The sequence below is a fragment of the Neofelis nebulosa genome, chromosome 10 (genome assembly GCF_028018385.1).
Source record: "Neofelis nebulosa isolate mNeoNeb1 chromosome 10, mNeoNeb1.pri, whole genome shotgun sequence".
Taxonomy (NCBI): domain Eukaryota; kingdom Metazoa; phylum Chordata; class Mammalia; order Carnivora; family Felidae; genus Neofelis; species Neofelis nebulosa.
Genome location: NC_080791.1, coordinates 107,011,759 through 107,026,166, shown reverse-complemented (window position 1 = coordinate 107,026,166; position 14,408 = coordinate 107,011,759). Strand labels below are relative to the sequence as shown.

At 40.0% G+C, this 14,408-nt stretch overlaps 1 protein-coding gene across 3 annotated transcripts in view; it reads left to right on the top strand.

Moving 5' to 3' along the window:
* The window catches only part of ATL3 (atlastin GTPase 3), a 49,645-nt gene extending 36,021 nt beyond the window's left edge, over positions 1 to 13,624 (top strand). For all 3 annotated transcript variants that reach the window (XM_058689391.1, XM_058689390.1, XM_058689392.1), the window contains 5 exons: positions 5,665 to 5,792; positions 6,418 to 6,474; positions 7,666 to 7,737; positions 8,126 to 8,557; positions 9,339 to 13,624. In XM_058689391.1, the coding sequence (XP_058545374.1) occupies positions 5,665 to 5,792; positions 6,418 to 6,474; positions 7,666 to 7,737; positions 8,126 to 8,557; positions 9,339 to 9,425 (776 nt within the window). In that variant the 3' untranslated portion in view covers positions 9,426 to 13,624. The remainder of the gene's footprint in view (positions 1 to 5,664; positions 5,793 to 6,417; positions 6,475 to 7,665; positions 7,738 to 8,125; positions 8,558 to 9,338) is intronic.
* Positions 13,625 to 14,408: the final 784 nt, after the last annotated feature.

Here is a 14,408-nt window from a genome sequence, read left to right as displayed (position 1 = left end):
GGTCACATTCTGAGATTCCAGGAGGATATGCATTTTGGGGGGTTACTGTTCAACCCTGTATGTATTTAAAAATTATGAACAGCTTATCACTGAGTATTCAGTGTGCTAATTTTCATATATTTATAAAATAGGGAACAAATTCTATATAAGCAACTTTTAGCCTCATGATTATTATTTGGTTCCCTCGTCCACCATTGATGTTCAAAACACATTTATAAGGTTAAAATCTTCCTTTCTTACGTGAAAAGGCAAGTCCCCAAAGAAGAAATGCAAATGGTCAGTATATACTCATGAAAATATGTGTAGCAGCAAAATAATTAACAAAGTGCAAATTTATTGGTACAGATTCAGTCTTTATGTGTCAGTATCAAAATTTTAAATGTTTATGTTCTTTGATCCAGAATTTCAAGCAGATAAAAATGTATGGACAAGGATATATATTACTGTAGCATAACAGGGAATAATTGGAAACAAATGGGTGTTTTTGAGGAGTTAGTGAAATTATGGTATATCTGCACTTTTAAAACTATTTTTTTTAATTTCTTTATTTTGAGAGATAGAGGGCGAGTAGGGGAGGGGCAGAGAGAGAGAGAGAGAGAGAGAGAGGGAGAGAGAGAATCCCAAACATTGGGCTGACAGTACAGAGCCTGATTCAGGGCTTGATCCCACGAACTGTGAGATCATGACCTGAGCCAAGATCGAGCGCTGGATGGACACTTAACTGACTGAGCCACCCAGGCGCCCTAGTACCTCTGCACTTTTAAAAGCTTATTTAAAAAAGTTATTAAAAGTCTTCCAAAAGGTTAAGGTAGATAGATGGATCTGTATGTATTTACATAGTAAATACATAATACATAGTAAATACATAATATGACATATTATTAAATGTAAAAAGATTGCACAGTAGCATATGTTGTATGATCCTATTTATTCCAAGATATGTATTTATAATTATGTTTTTAAGAAAAGATCTGAAAAATAAAAAATTCCTTTTTTGCTTTACTTCAACAATATGTTTATAATCTACCCTTGTGTGTCTGTTTCAGGAACTATAGTCATTAGGATTGTTCCTAAAGAATTCTTATTAGCTCTGCAAAGGTCTGTGTACTTCGTAGCTTTGGAGACAGATATTTTGTAATTTTAGGAAATCTAAACGGTGTTTAAAAGAAGGGTTTTGAGTGAAGCATAAATTGGATGCTAAATTGCAAATGGTGACTTGGAGTATTTGGCAGGTGCTTGACTGAGAACCACATACACTTTATTGTGGGGACCTGTAAATAGAGCTGATGTACTTTTCAGAGTTAAAGAAAATGCCTAGATGCTGTATTTTCTCAAGTATATCCTTCCTTGTACAGTGACTTGGTTGAGATCCTGCTGCCCTATTCCATATAACCTGAGAAAGACATTAGCTTGAGAGCAGTTAGGCCTAATCCATAGGAGGATCTTTTTTTTTTTTTTTTTAATTTTTGTTTAATGTTTATTTTTTATTTGAGAGAGAGAGAGAGAGAGAGAGAGAGACAGTGTGAGCAGGGGAGGGACAGAGAGAGGGAGACAGAAACTGAAGCAGGCTCCAGGCTCTGAGCTGTCAGCGCAGAGCCTGACATGAGACTCGAACTCACAGACAGTTGACCTGAGCCAAAGTCGGCTGCTTAACCGACTGAGCCACTCAGGCGCCCCTGTTTTATTTATTTTTAAAGAATGACCATTTATTCAGAGGTGAACACTTGCCAAACACAATCTTAGTTTTGGTGTAATTACTGCTTAACTGCTGCTGCTTCCTGTTAGCTAGATTAGCTCACTTTTAAGACCCCTTTCATCAGACACAGATGACTGTGTCATCACCATAAAGAAAACTGTGATCTTTGTATTTTCTAGAGCAGAGAGACTTAATGCAGTAACCGCTGAGTTTTGTTTTGTTTTGTTTTTGTTTTTTAAGTTTATTTTAGAGAGCATGAGCAGGTTACAGGGGCAGAGGGAGAGAGAGAGAGAGAGAGAGAGAGAGAGAGAGAGAGAGAGAGAGAGAGAGAGAGAGAGAGAGAGAGGGAGGGAGAGGGAGAGGGAGAGAGGGAGAGAAAGAGAGAAAATCTCAAGCAGGCTCCATGCTCTGCGTGGAGCCGGACTCAGGGCTTGATCCTGTGACTCTGGGATCATGACCTGAGCCGAAATTGAGGACTGAGCCACCAAGGTGCCCCACCACTGAGTTGTTTAGCTAGAAATTAACCTGAAGAGTTTGTAGGGCACTGTCTTTTTTGACAGCACGAGATTTTGAGATTATCAGGAGACCATTCTTGTCTATTCTGAGTCTAAAACTAGTATTTTGGTACAGCCTTCAGAGAAGCATTAATGCTTAAGGGTCTTTAAATCTGGGTAAAACTGGGTTTAGGAACAGTCTGTGGTGTCTAGATTGTGCCAGTTCCTTGAGTGAAATATTTTTGAAGCCCTTAGTCTTCCAATATGATAAAAGTTGAAGCCATAAAACAAAAAAAAAAAAAGGTTTTTTTTGGAATACGTGATACATTCACATGTTTAAAATCTCAAAAAGGATTAAAAAGTATTCAGTGAAAAGTCTCTCTTCCATTTTTATAGACTTCCAGAGTTTTCTTTAGAGTGTGCCAGCAGATATGAATACTGTATACACAGAAGAGCATAGTATACGCACAATTTTAGGCATTTTTTGCTTCAAGTCATGAAGAATTTGTCCCATTTTTTTTCTCGAAATTTTGCAGTTTCATCTTTCACATTATAACTTATGATCCAATTTAGATTCATCTTACTTCTGAATGGCGGCTCATTTGTTCCAAAAGTATTTATAGAATAGTCCAGCTTGCCCCACCAGTTGAAATGTCACCTTTATCATACATTAAGCCACTAATCAATATGTAATATGGGGATTGATCCCTTTTTAACGTTTGCATAGGCCATGCTTTGGCGCCATCCTGAGGAGAATATAGAATTAAGAGTATTTGGATGGGAGATCGGTACCAATTTACTTTTTGGTAGGACAGATTTATAAACCTAAACAATTTTTCGATGTCAAGAGATTTTATAATTGGTCAGTTATTTAAGATGGGATGTGAGTTGGTGGAGATGAGAAGTACCTATTACTATTTACAGAGAAATGCCATGTAGATTTCAATTTATGAAGCATAAATAATCTAGATAGATTACAAAGTTAAATTATAAAAATTAAAGCAAGGGGAAAAATTTAATTTTATTAGACCTCTGGAATTGGGGAAGGACTCCTTAAAATTAGGAGGAATAAAAGAAATTGCCAAAGAAAAATGGTGTCGGTTTGAGTACGTAATAGTTTTATGCATGTTATAAAAAGACAAACAGGGATGCCTGGGTGGCTCAGTCAGGTAAGGCTCAGGTCGTGATCTCACGGTTCGTGAGTTCGAGCCCCGCATCAGGTGTAGAGCCTGCTTGGGATTCTCTCTCTCTCCCTCTCTTTCTGCCCCTCCTCTGCTCACGCTCTCTCTCTCTCTCTCTCTCTCTCTCTCTGTCTCTCGAAATAAATAAGTAAACTTAAAAAAAAAGGCAAACAAATTGGAGAATTTAGTACACGTAAGGATAGCATATTTATTTAGTTTGTGAAGAGTGACTGTATTCTAAGAAACAGGCCCCTAGTAGGGGAGAAGGAGATCAGCTGATGAACCAGTACAGAAGAAAGCTTGGCCCAACTACCAAAGAATGTAGCAGTATTACACACATAAAAGAATACATGGAACTTGTATAGGTAAGGCTTAGTACATCATATAATGAACATCACAAACCTACTGCCCAACTTAATATCTAGAACCAGAATTGACAAGTTTTTTCTGTAATGGACCAGATAGTAAATATTGTAGGTTTTGTGGGCCATACAGTTATTCAGCTTTGTTGTTGTAGCAAGAAAGCAGCCGTAGACAATGCATAAGTGAAGACACGGTTGTGTTGCAATAAAAATTTATTTACAATTACAGTTTGCAGGCCGTATTTGCCCCCAAGGGCTGTAGTTTGCCAATTCTTGTCTAGAACATTACCAGTACTGTTTTCTGCATTTGTGTGCTTCTTCCCTATCCCATCTCCCTGCCTCCCCACAGAATTAACCACTGTTCTAAATTTTGCTTATTCTACCCTTGAATTAAAAAAAAAAAACAACAACCATTGCTTGTGTTTGAATCAGTCTGTTGCCAAGTTTCTTTAATTTTGACTTATTAAAAACAGTATGCATTGCATTTCATTGAGTGTTTTATTTCTGAGATTATCTGTATCATTGCATGTCGTTGTAGTTCATTCACTTTCGTTGTGCATAATTGTGCCTTCTGTGAATATAACACAGTTTATTCTCGATAGGAATATAAGCTTTTCCAGTTACTTGCTATTATGAACAGTGCTGCCATGCACAATCTGGTATATATGGATAAATGAGAGTTTCCTGAGGGTATGTGCTTTGGAAGCAAGACTACTGGATGTTGGAATCTGTGTATTTTCCCCTCAACTGGATAATGCCAATTGTTTCCCCAAGTGTAGTTCCAGTTTACGCTCCCTTCATCAGTGTATACAGAAGTTCCCGTTGATGCATATCCTTGGCAGTGCTTGGTATTTTCAGACTTCTAGTTTTTGCCAAAGTAGTGATATAGAATAATATGTCGTTATGGTCTTAAATTGCATTTTTCTGATTGTTCATGGGGTTGAATATCTTTTCATGTATTTATTTACATTCATGGTTCCTTTCCTCTGCAGTTCCTACTTATGCGTGTTGTTCAGTTTTAGATGGGGCTTGTCTTTCTATGCAACGCATAGATCCTGTATGTGTATTTTAAGATATGAAGCTTTGCTGGTTGGTTATGTGTTGCACATATATTCTCCCATCTGTGTCTTGTCTTTTTTTGTTTTTTAATGGTGCCTTAGTTTTAATGTGGTTGAGTTCATTCACTTTTGATTTTTTGAAGTACTTTTATTTTTATTTTTGAAGGTTTATTATGTATTTTTTTGCATTCTTTACTTTCTATAACTTATTTATTTTTTATAATTTACCTCCACGTTAGCACCTGGTGCAACAATGATTTCAGGAGTAGATTCCTGACCCATTCAGCTCATCCCCTCTCCCACAACTCCTCCAGCAATTCTCTGTTTGTTTTCTGTATTTAAGAGTCTCTTATGTTTTGTCCCCCTCCCTGCTGTTATATTGTTTTTGCTTCTTGTGAAGTACTTTTAAAGTCGTGTTTTAGAAAATCCTTTCCTGGGTGCCTGGGTGGCTCAGGCAGCTAAGTGTCCAACTCCTGATTTTGGCTCAGGCCCATGAGGTTGAGCCCCCGTTTGGGCTCAGCGTGGAGTTTGGTGTCTGCCTGGGATTCTCTCTCTCCCTGTCTCTCTGCCCCTTCCCCGCTCATTCCTTCTCCCTCTTTCTCTGTCTGTCTCTCTCTCAAAATAAATACAAATACACTTAAACCCCGCAAACAATCCTGAGAAGGGAGGGAAGGGGACAGTGAGAGTACATGTAGACAGAGGTCCGACAGCAGCCTGGTCATAGGCAGAGAGTGTCAGACACGGTTGGGACCCCCTCCCTTCACTTTCAACTAGCAGATGTTAAAACAGACTATGAAGATCACATTTTATGCTCAGCTTGGTTGAGTAAGTCTGCTTCGCTTATTGTCTGCTTCTTCGTGGTCTCATGAACAGATATTGCCAGTGAGTTCAAAGAGCAGTTGCAGACCCTGATTCCATTTGTGTTAAACCCGGCTAATTTAATGGAAAAGGAGATCAATGGCTCAAAAGTCACCTGTCGGGGGCTATTGGAGTATTTTAAGGTAAATATGGGTTTTAATTATCAAAATAATGTGATTTTTGGTGAAACTGATCTAGGCTGTAAACTAACTTTGAATTTCACTATTTTAAAGCTGAAGGGGGCAAGTTTCATGGGGAGATGGTGAGAGGCATTTTCAGAGCCTTCGGGGTCCTTCCAGGAGCGGGCCACTGGGTGGCAGTATCGGTCTAGGAACCAAATGAATGTTCTTTGCACTTTCTTAGAGGAGTAATTACTGTGGCTAAAGGAAGATTGTTCCTCAAGGAAGATGGTGTGGACAGGAGGTGGTTAGGAAGTTGCTGTGAGTAGGAGGAGACGGCACCTAGATGTGACACGACTACCTCAAGGCGGATGGTCACTGTGCCCACAGGCAGTGGTGAGGCCAGTGTGCATGGGGAATCTGGTGGGAATCCTAGCCTTGGTAGGCTCGTGCTGCTTGAGAGCTACTTTCAGTTAACTCAAAATACGCTAACATGCACTCAAAGGTGTGTTGTGTTTTTGCTAATTCCTGGGTGTTGATCTAGGTCTTTAGGAAAATGCAGTTGTACGGTCACTTTTAAAAAGTTAAAATGTGACTGAAAGTGACAGAATGACATTTTTCATAGTTCTTTTTACGTTTATATCCTAAGGCATATATTAAAATTTACCAAGGAGAAGATCTGCCTCATCCCAAGTCCATGCTTCAGGTGAGCACTTCTTTGAACTCTTAAGTGATCCTGTTTGGTTACTGGTGACCCATATATGAGAATGGGAGTGTGACTGCCTTCTGGGTTTTTTGTGCGTATTCCCGGTGGTACAGTTAAAGCAGAACGGATCTTCCCCTGGTCTTCCCGCCAGACATCCCAGGGAGAGCACTGTTTTTTTATTACGCCTGGTAGGCCGGGCCTACTCATCTTAGACAAATTACTTTCCTGTTATCTGTGGTCTACTAAATCCTGACATACTTCTTTAGTCAGGTTTTTTGTTTTCAGAGATTTTTATTTTCAATATTTTTGTATTTTCAAGATGTAATTTCATTAAAATATATAATTTCTGACTTTCAGGTGCATAACGTAAGGTAATTTACTGCCAAATGTTTCTTCTATTTTTGTTGTTGTTTAAAATTTTTATAATGTTTGTTTATTTTTGAGAGAGACACACAGAGTGTGATCAGGGGAGGGGCAGAGAGAGAGAGGGAGACACAGAATCCGAAGCAGGCTCCAGGCTCTGAGCTGTCAGCACAGAGCCCCACGTGGGGCTCAAACCCACGAATCGCGAGATCATGACCTGAACTGAAGTCAGACGCTTAACCGACGGAGCCACCCAGGCCCCCCTCCTCTTTTTTTTTTTTTTTTTTAATGTTTCTTTTTGAGAGTGAGAGCATGTGTGCATAAGGAGGGGTGGGGCGGGGAAGGACAGAGAATCTGAAGAGGGCTCTGTGCTGACAGCAGAGTCTGATGCGGGGTTCGAACTCACAAATTGCGAGATCATCACCTGAGCCGAAGTCGGACACTCAATTGACTGAGCCCCCCAGGCGCCCCGAAAGGTTTATTTCTTTAATAGCAAAACATTTTCACAAAGGAAGCCAGAGCTTGGGATTCATGTACAGATAAATTTTTCCCTTTTTTGACTTATATCTGTTTCTTAACATTTAAAATTGAAGCAAAGGGAATGATATTTTTAGAAGTTTACTTTACGATAAGATTCTTACATATAAGAACTTTTGGGGCAGAAAATTTGGAAGAAAAGTTATATTTTATTTTATAAATAGGGCTATATGGGAACCTAAATAATGGCAGAAGGATCATAAAAAAGTGAACGGGGATAGGGTGAGAGGAGATTGTGGAAGAATGTTAAAAGAGGAAGGATCCATAGTTTATGCTTTCCTTTCTTAAAAGGCCACTGCTGAAGCCAACAATTTAGCAGCTGCGGCGTCTGCCAAAGACATCTATTACAACAACATGGAGGAGGTATGTTGGGCATGTGTCGTCTTCTGAGAGATCTATATAACCTGGGCCCGTTGCTGCCTTCGGAGGCCCAACCTCACCCTGTTTACCGTATCTTAACGTGATGAGGCAGCAAAGCTGTGTTCAGGTCCCCTGGGTAATAGGGGTCTTCCAATTATTACCATTTCTAACCAAGGCTTTCTTACAGTGTCGCTGCTGTCACTGATCAGTGTCACCCTGGTTATGTAAGTGCACTTTTCAGAGGAGGTGAAACCAGACTTTATTGGTCTTGGTCACCATTTTACAGTTCATTTCTAATATATGAAAACATTCTTTTGCAGTGTTTTCACTTGTTTCGTTGGGCACCTGTTTTCGAAGGCATCTTCAGCACCTATGTCTTTATTCTTCTTAGGTTTGTGGAGGAGAGAAACCTTATTTGTCTCCAGACATTCTAGAGGAGAAGCACTGTGAATTCAAACAACTTGCTCTGGACCATTTTAAGAAGACCAAGAAGATGGGTGGGAAGGATTTTAGTCTCCGCTATCAGCAGGAGCTAGAGGAGGAAATCAACGAACTGTATGAGAATTTCTGCAAACACAATGGTAGCAAGAATGTCTTCAGCACCTTCCGAACCCCCGCGGTGCTTTTCACAGGCATTGTGGCTTTGTACATCGCCTCAGGCCTCACTGGCTTCGTTGGTCTTGAGGTTGTGGCCCAGCTGTTCAACTGCATGGTTGGACTGCTGTTAATAGCCCTTCTCACGTGGGGATACATCAGGTATTCTGGTCAATATCGTGAGCTGGGCGGAGCAATTGATTCTGGTGCAGCGTACGTGTTAGAGCAGGTAAGTGGTGCCAGCTGACAAGGCTGAGGGTTGATAAGGGACGGATGCTTGTGCTTTTATTGTAAAGTATTTCCATTTGAAAGAGTTTCATAGTGAAAGAAGGAAGGCGTGAGAAACTTCCCCTGGCTTTTTGTTTTGTTTTGGGTTTTTTGATAGACATGATGTTGTATCGTCCTTCTTGAGGATATTAGTATTTAATCCTATTATTTTGTTTTCACGCCTAAAAACTCTCCTCTAATGCAAACAGAGTTTCAACTTGGACATACTGTGTTTATCATGGGAAACTTCTAACCACATGCTCTTCAGACCATTCCTGTGTGATTCTCCCTGATCTGAGGTTAATTTGCTTCCCTGAAAATCAAGAGCTTTGAAAATTTTCCGTTTTGAGTTCTAATGGATGGCATCTCTTTCACTTCAGATCTTTCAACAAGCCAGTGGCTTTTGACATTCACGTGACCTCCAGATTTACAGATACTTGAGACCCTGATTGATTTCTTTTTCTGAGTAGCATGAACGGATCGGTTAAGTCAGAAGCTTGTGAGAAGCCAGGAGAGCTGCCCGCCCTGCTACATACAGTCACAGAGCAGGGGCTCAGCGGGCTCTCTTGGGGGCCTGCTGCTGCCACTTGCTCCCCCAACACCTGTGTTTTCATTTCCCCGTTTTCCGTAACATACCCGTGCTGTAGAACGAGATGTCTGAAAGTTTGTCTCCGCAGTCTTACTCTCTCGGTGCTGTGTTGTATTTTATTAACTTACGTGTTTGAACAAATGGACTTTTGCAGGCTACGTCCCATATGGGTAATTCCACTCAGGCCGCTGTGAGGGAAGCGGTTGTTGGGAGGCCACCCGCGGATAAAAAAGCTCAGTAGCATCTTCACAAGAGGATCCGACGAGAACGCAGCCAGCCCCTACCGATTTCTGGGTTTCTGCCACGGCCACAGGTCCAGGTCCAGAGGAACACAGATCTGGGAATCATCCGGGACGAGCTGAGACTCAGCAGTAATAAATGAACAGACCTTTCCCGTGGCTTCAAATTCTTACACATACTTCCATTTCTGTTGGAAGCGTTTCTTTTCCTTGCTGATATAGATCCAAGCCTGTGTCTATTTCCTTGTTACTCTGCTTTGTGCACTTTAAAGGGGGAGAAGGCGAAAGGAGAAAATGCAAATGTGGTTTTAAATCCTGAATGTGCCACTTCGTGCCTTTTAAGATTAAATCCAGGCTTTTGAGGACATGATAGGGAGGGGATTGAGGATAACCTCATGGAAGATGCTGTTTTGGGGTGAAACCTGCCCGTTCTTTTTATACCTTTACTCTTTTTAAACAGTTTACAAAACTTGCAAAAGTTTCGGAACAAAAGGCTGAAAACGATGCCATTACACTTTTAAAATCTTACGATATTAGAGAATCCTGTTTGCCATATAGTGTGGGAAGATTGTATCACGTTGAAATCCACCGTACCCTGGAATTTCCAGTCTTTTACCTGACAGGCTAACAGTTTTGGTGGGATATACTTTTATTTTATTTTTGCCTTCATTCCTATAGCTTCTTTCTAGAAAAGAAGCAAACATGCCTTGAAAAGCCAGAGTGGCTCATCATAAAAGGAGTGAGCTTGATATTTTAAGAAAAAAGCTTGAGTTTAAGTGAACCATGTGACCTCTGATAAGTCACTTGAACTTGTGCCTTGGTCAGATTCACTGTTTGTAGGTTTGTATACATATATGTATTATATATAACTCACGGTTATCATTTGAGAGGCCTTGTTTTTTCAAGAGTTCTGCATAAGAACGGAACTTTATTAAGGATTAGAGGAAACACGTTACCAAACATTACTGCCTTTAGCTGATGTCCTGTTCTTGTGGCCTAGCAGTAAATCAGGTCTTTATCTAAACCATTTGTCTTTTCCTGTGCACTAAGATTTTTAATAACGAAGCTACTAACATTGTCAGTTTTGTTTAGTGAGTCATCCTTTATTTAACTTCACTTGATTAATTGGTAGCTTTAAAGTAGCTTTGGCTTAGTAAGGACCAAAGTCCTACCCAAATGTGGACAGTATCTAGAAGTATCCACGAAACCTTTATTTACCTTGTGTGGTAAAAAACACTTTATCTATTAGTTGCCTTTTCCTTTGATTTATAATGGTGAATTGTACATTTTAAAACTTCATAAAACTTGCCTGCAAGTATTTATATAAACATTCAGGTCTGAGAGCCTTAATTCTTAAGATATTTTTTGTTTTGGGGGGAGATAGGGAAGGCTTAGGCCAAATCCAAGTGTAGGTTCTATATACGTGAAGTCTGAACGGAAGGCACAAAGAAGTCTCGTGTGGCATGTAATCTCTTTATCAAGGAAGTTTCTTTTTATTTCTTTGATGCCTCACCACTGAAGCATTTTTATAAGTCCCGAACTAGTTCCAAGCATGTTCTGTGTTTCCATATTTATATACCATCTTATCCTGAACTTCTTGCTATTTTTTTCAGTTGCCATTAAATTTTAGGAAAGTTCCAGCTTGTTCTGAAAACTGTCTACTTGCATATCAGTGATGCTTAGTTTTGACTATTAAATCGAAAGCTTCTCTTTGAAATTTTGGTGCATATCAGGTGGCCCCTCATTTTCCTGAAGGTTTTTCCTTACTGGTGAAAGGCCTTACACACGTTGAGATACTTGGCTTTTAATGCATTGTAGAAGCACATTTGTAGTTTTCAGAATGATTGTCTAGAACGATGCTTTTAATGAGAAAAGGATGATGTGTCTAAAACTTATTTTAATCCTAAAGTATTAGAAATTTTAAAATAAATATATCGTGTGATTAGTGCAGTCTTACGATTAGTTAACTGTGTAAGTCACCATTTCTGTTTTGACCTTAGAGAAATAATTTGGCTTAATTACCCTGGGGAAGCCTTATTATTTTTGTTTTTATTAACTTACTATGCCTCTGGAGCGTGTTTATAGAGTTTTTATCAATGAGGATCCTTAATGAGTTTTCTTTGGCCTATTTTTACAGGAAGTTGATGGTTTTATATCATCTTTTTCGATACAAGATGCATTCTCATTGCTGGCTTTAAATAGTCCTGGGGAGATTTATAATCAGGTTGAAAGGAACGTCTTTTACCTCTTAACTTCCCTCAGCCCTTAGTTTGTGGGTCGGAGACGTCGTTGAGGAGGGATAGTTCAGACTGAAAGCGTTGGCTCGGCCACGTTGCTGTGCCATCCCCGGCCAGTCTTCCCACACAGGCGATCTTTGTGTGCTCATTTCAGATGGTTACACGGGGCCTATTCCTGTTAACGTGTAAAAGGAGGTTTTCAGAATTTCGATGAGAAGTATTCATTTCAGGGAAAAATGTTTCTTCATTTTTTTTTAATACTTCCAATTAGATTTTAATGGTAAAAATCATAGAATCAGAATTTCAATTCTTTCACGAGCAATCTAATGATCGTGTATGATGGTAAGCATCTTTGGAGTCCTACCGTATTTTAGCAGTATGCCAAGAAGTCTGTTCTGTAGAGGTTTGTGTATTAATGCCTGCTTTATACTGGTTAAAATTGTCTATGAATACTGTTTTGCTTTATCTGTTCTTTCTCTTTTAACGTGAAGTTAGGCAAACAAATAAACTGCCTTGTTACTGGCAGTGTGTTTCCTTAGCAGGTCATATCCAGTGTTCTACCTGGCTCATAAACATTTTATTTTTTTTCCTAGAGTTTTGTTTTTTTTTTTTTTATAATTTATATGGAAATCTTCATAGGACTCCCCCCCCCCCCCCGCCCCCCCACAATAGAACTATTGAAATGTAATTTAGGGTGATTTAGATGGCTACCATGTAAGGTAGCCAGAAATGGGCTACATCTTTCTGGCTTACATTTCGATCTGACAAAATTTTAGTCAAGGAATAAGGGCATAATGAAGACAAGCTTCAGTCATGAAAGTACAAACCATGTGTATAAGTGATTTTTTTTAAAATCACTTTAAGAAGTCCATTGTATGAGACCATTTGCTGCAATTGAATAGTGTTCTTATGTCCTGTTACAGTTATGATTTGGGTAGTGGCTCTCATCTACCTTGGAGTGCATAAGACTTAACTTGGGAGGCTTGTTTAAAAACATTCAGATTCCTAGCTCTATGTCAGGGATTGCCTCAGGGGGTCTGGGTTGTGGCCCTGGAGTCACCACTTTGATAAGACAGTATTGCAGGTGGCTCAGAGACCAGCGAGAGAGACTGCTCCATGTGATGGGGAAGTGCAATTCACTGTTGTCTGGAGGCGAGTGGACAGACAGCTTTTATCGAAGGCTCACAGTAGGTGGTCTGCTGCCAGAGACCCTGGCTGAGTTTCCCACGTTCAGAGTAATAAGGGGGATATCTTTCATCTAGAGGATCATCCAGGCTCCTTAAAGCTGTTGTAAATCAGGATGTCATAGTGCCTTCTCTGAAAAATGAATGTACACGTATCCTATTTACTAACAAGTGTAATTAGGATTTTGAAAAAACTATTTTGAAAGTTGTTTTTTTTTAAAAAACAAAATTCAGCACTTTGACTTGAACCCCTCGTCATTCCTGTACAGAAAACCTTAAGCCATAAATAATAATAATAATGAAAAAGAAGGAGAAAACAACTTTGAAAATTAGTGACAAAAGTACCCCATATCAGGAACTTCTCAAAGTTCTAGGTCTAAAAGCAGAAAGTTTTCAAGAGAAATTTTTCCTCCCTGGGAAGAAATTTCATGTGCCAGAACTAAAATTTAAATGTAGTGCTCTTACGACCAAGGGAAGGTTGCATTTGATTCTCAAAGCTTTCTAATCTAGATGGCTAAATGCTGCCATGGACTTTAGCCTTAAAGGGTTAATATTAATCCTGAGCATATACAGGTTTTCTTCTCAGAGTTCTTTTTCTTTTCTTTAAAAAATGATTTGTTGAAAATACTTTCTCCTAGACCCTTGCCTTTGAATGGCTTTAAAGTTTAATATACTTTTTAAAAAGTGCAATGGGATGAGATTATGCTCTTAGTTTCTTAAAAGCATGTTTTCTGTTTCTTAGTTGTAAGGTCATTTAATTGAATAAAGATCATAGCACCATGTCTGTGGGTTTTTTTTCCCCCCTTTCTCCATTCTTTAACGTGGGAAGATCTGTGAGCTAGATTCGGGCTTGGCAAAGCGAGTAGGAGATCTAAGGGGATGGACACCTCCATGTCAAAGTGGGCAGTAGTAATGTGGTTTGAGCTTGTCCCCTTTCTCTGTCCTGCCAAGGAGTCCTGAACAATCTTCCTAGCGTAGCGCTCGAGAGGGCTGTGCACTTGGTGGTGGGGCTTAAAAGTGAGCACAAATTTGATTTACAACAACACGAACTTGTGAGGACCTTTGAACTCGTAGCACTTCACCTGGTCGCCCCATCTGGTTAGATGGTTCCTCTTTGGGACTGGGGTGTGGTGAAGCTCTACCGAAAGCTTTCTCTTTCAGTGGTGACCTTGAAGCCAGGGGGGAGGTTGCATTGAACTTCTCAAATACTGACTAATCGCCACACAGCCCATTTGGCCCTGCAGTAAGAAAGAAGATTTCTACTATGTTTCTAGTTTGAAACAGGCTGGGTGGGGTCAGTAGCATCCATCTGTCCATCCACCTGCCTTCCCCCGCCAGTGGTGGTCATGCGTTAGGTGCCAGGCTAGCTGTCATGTTTGAGTTCCGCACAGTTTAGTTAGGGAAGGCGCAAACTCACGAACTGATAACGCTACGAAGATGATGGTGAATACTTGGGTGCAACCGTCAGAGTGCAGATACCCCCATTAGCATAAGCTGGGGAGAAGGAAAGGGGAAAGTGGGTGTGTGTGGATGGGGATGTGGTGTGTGTGTCCAGCAAACTGGT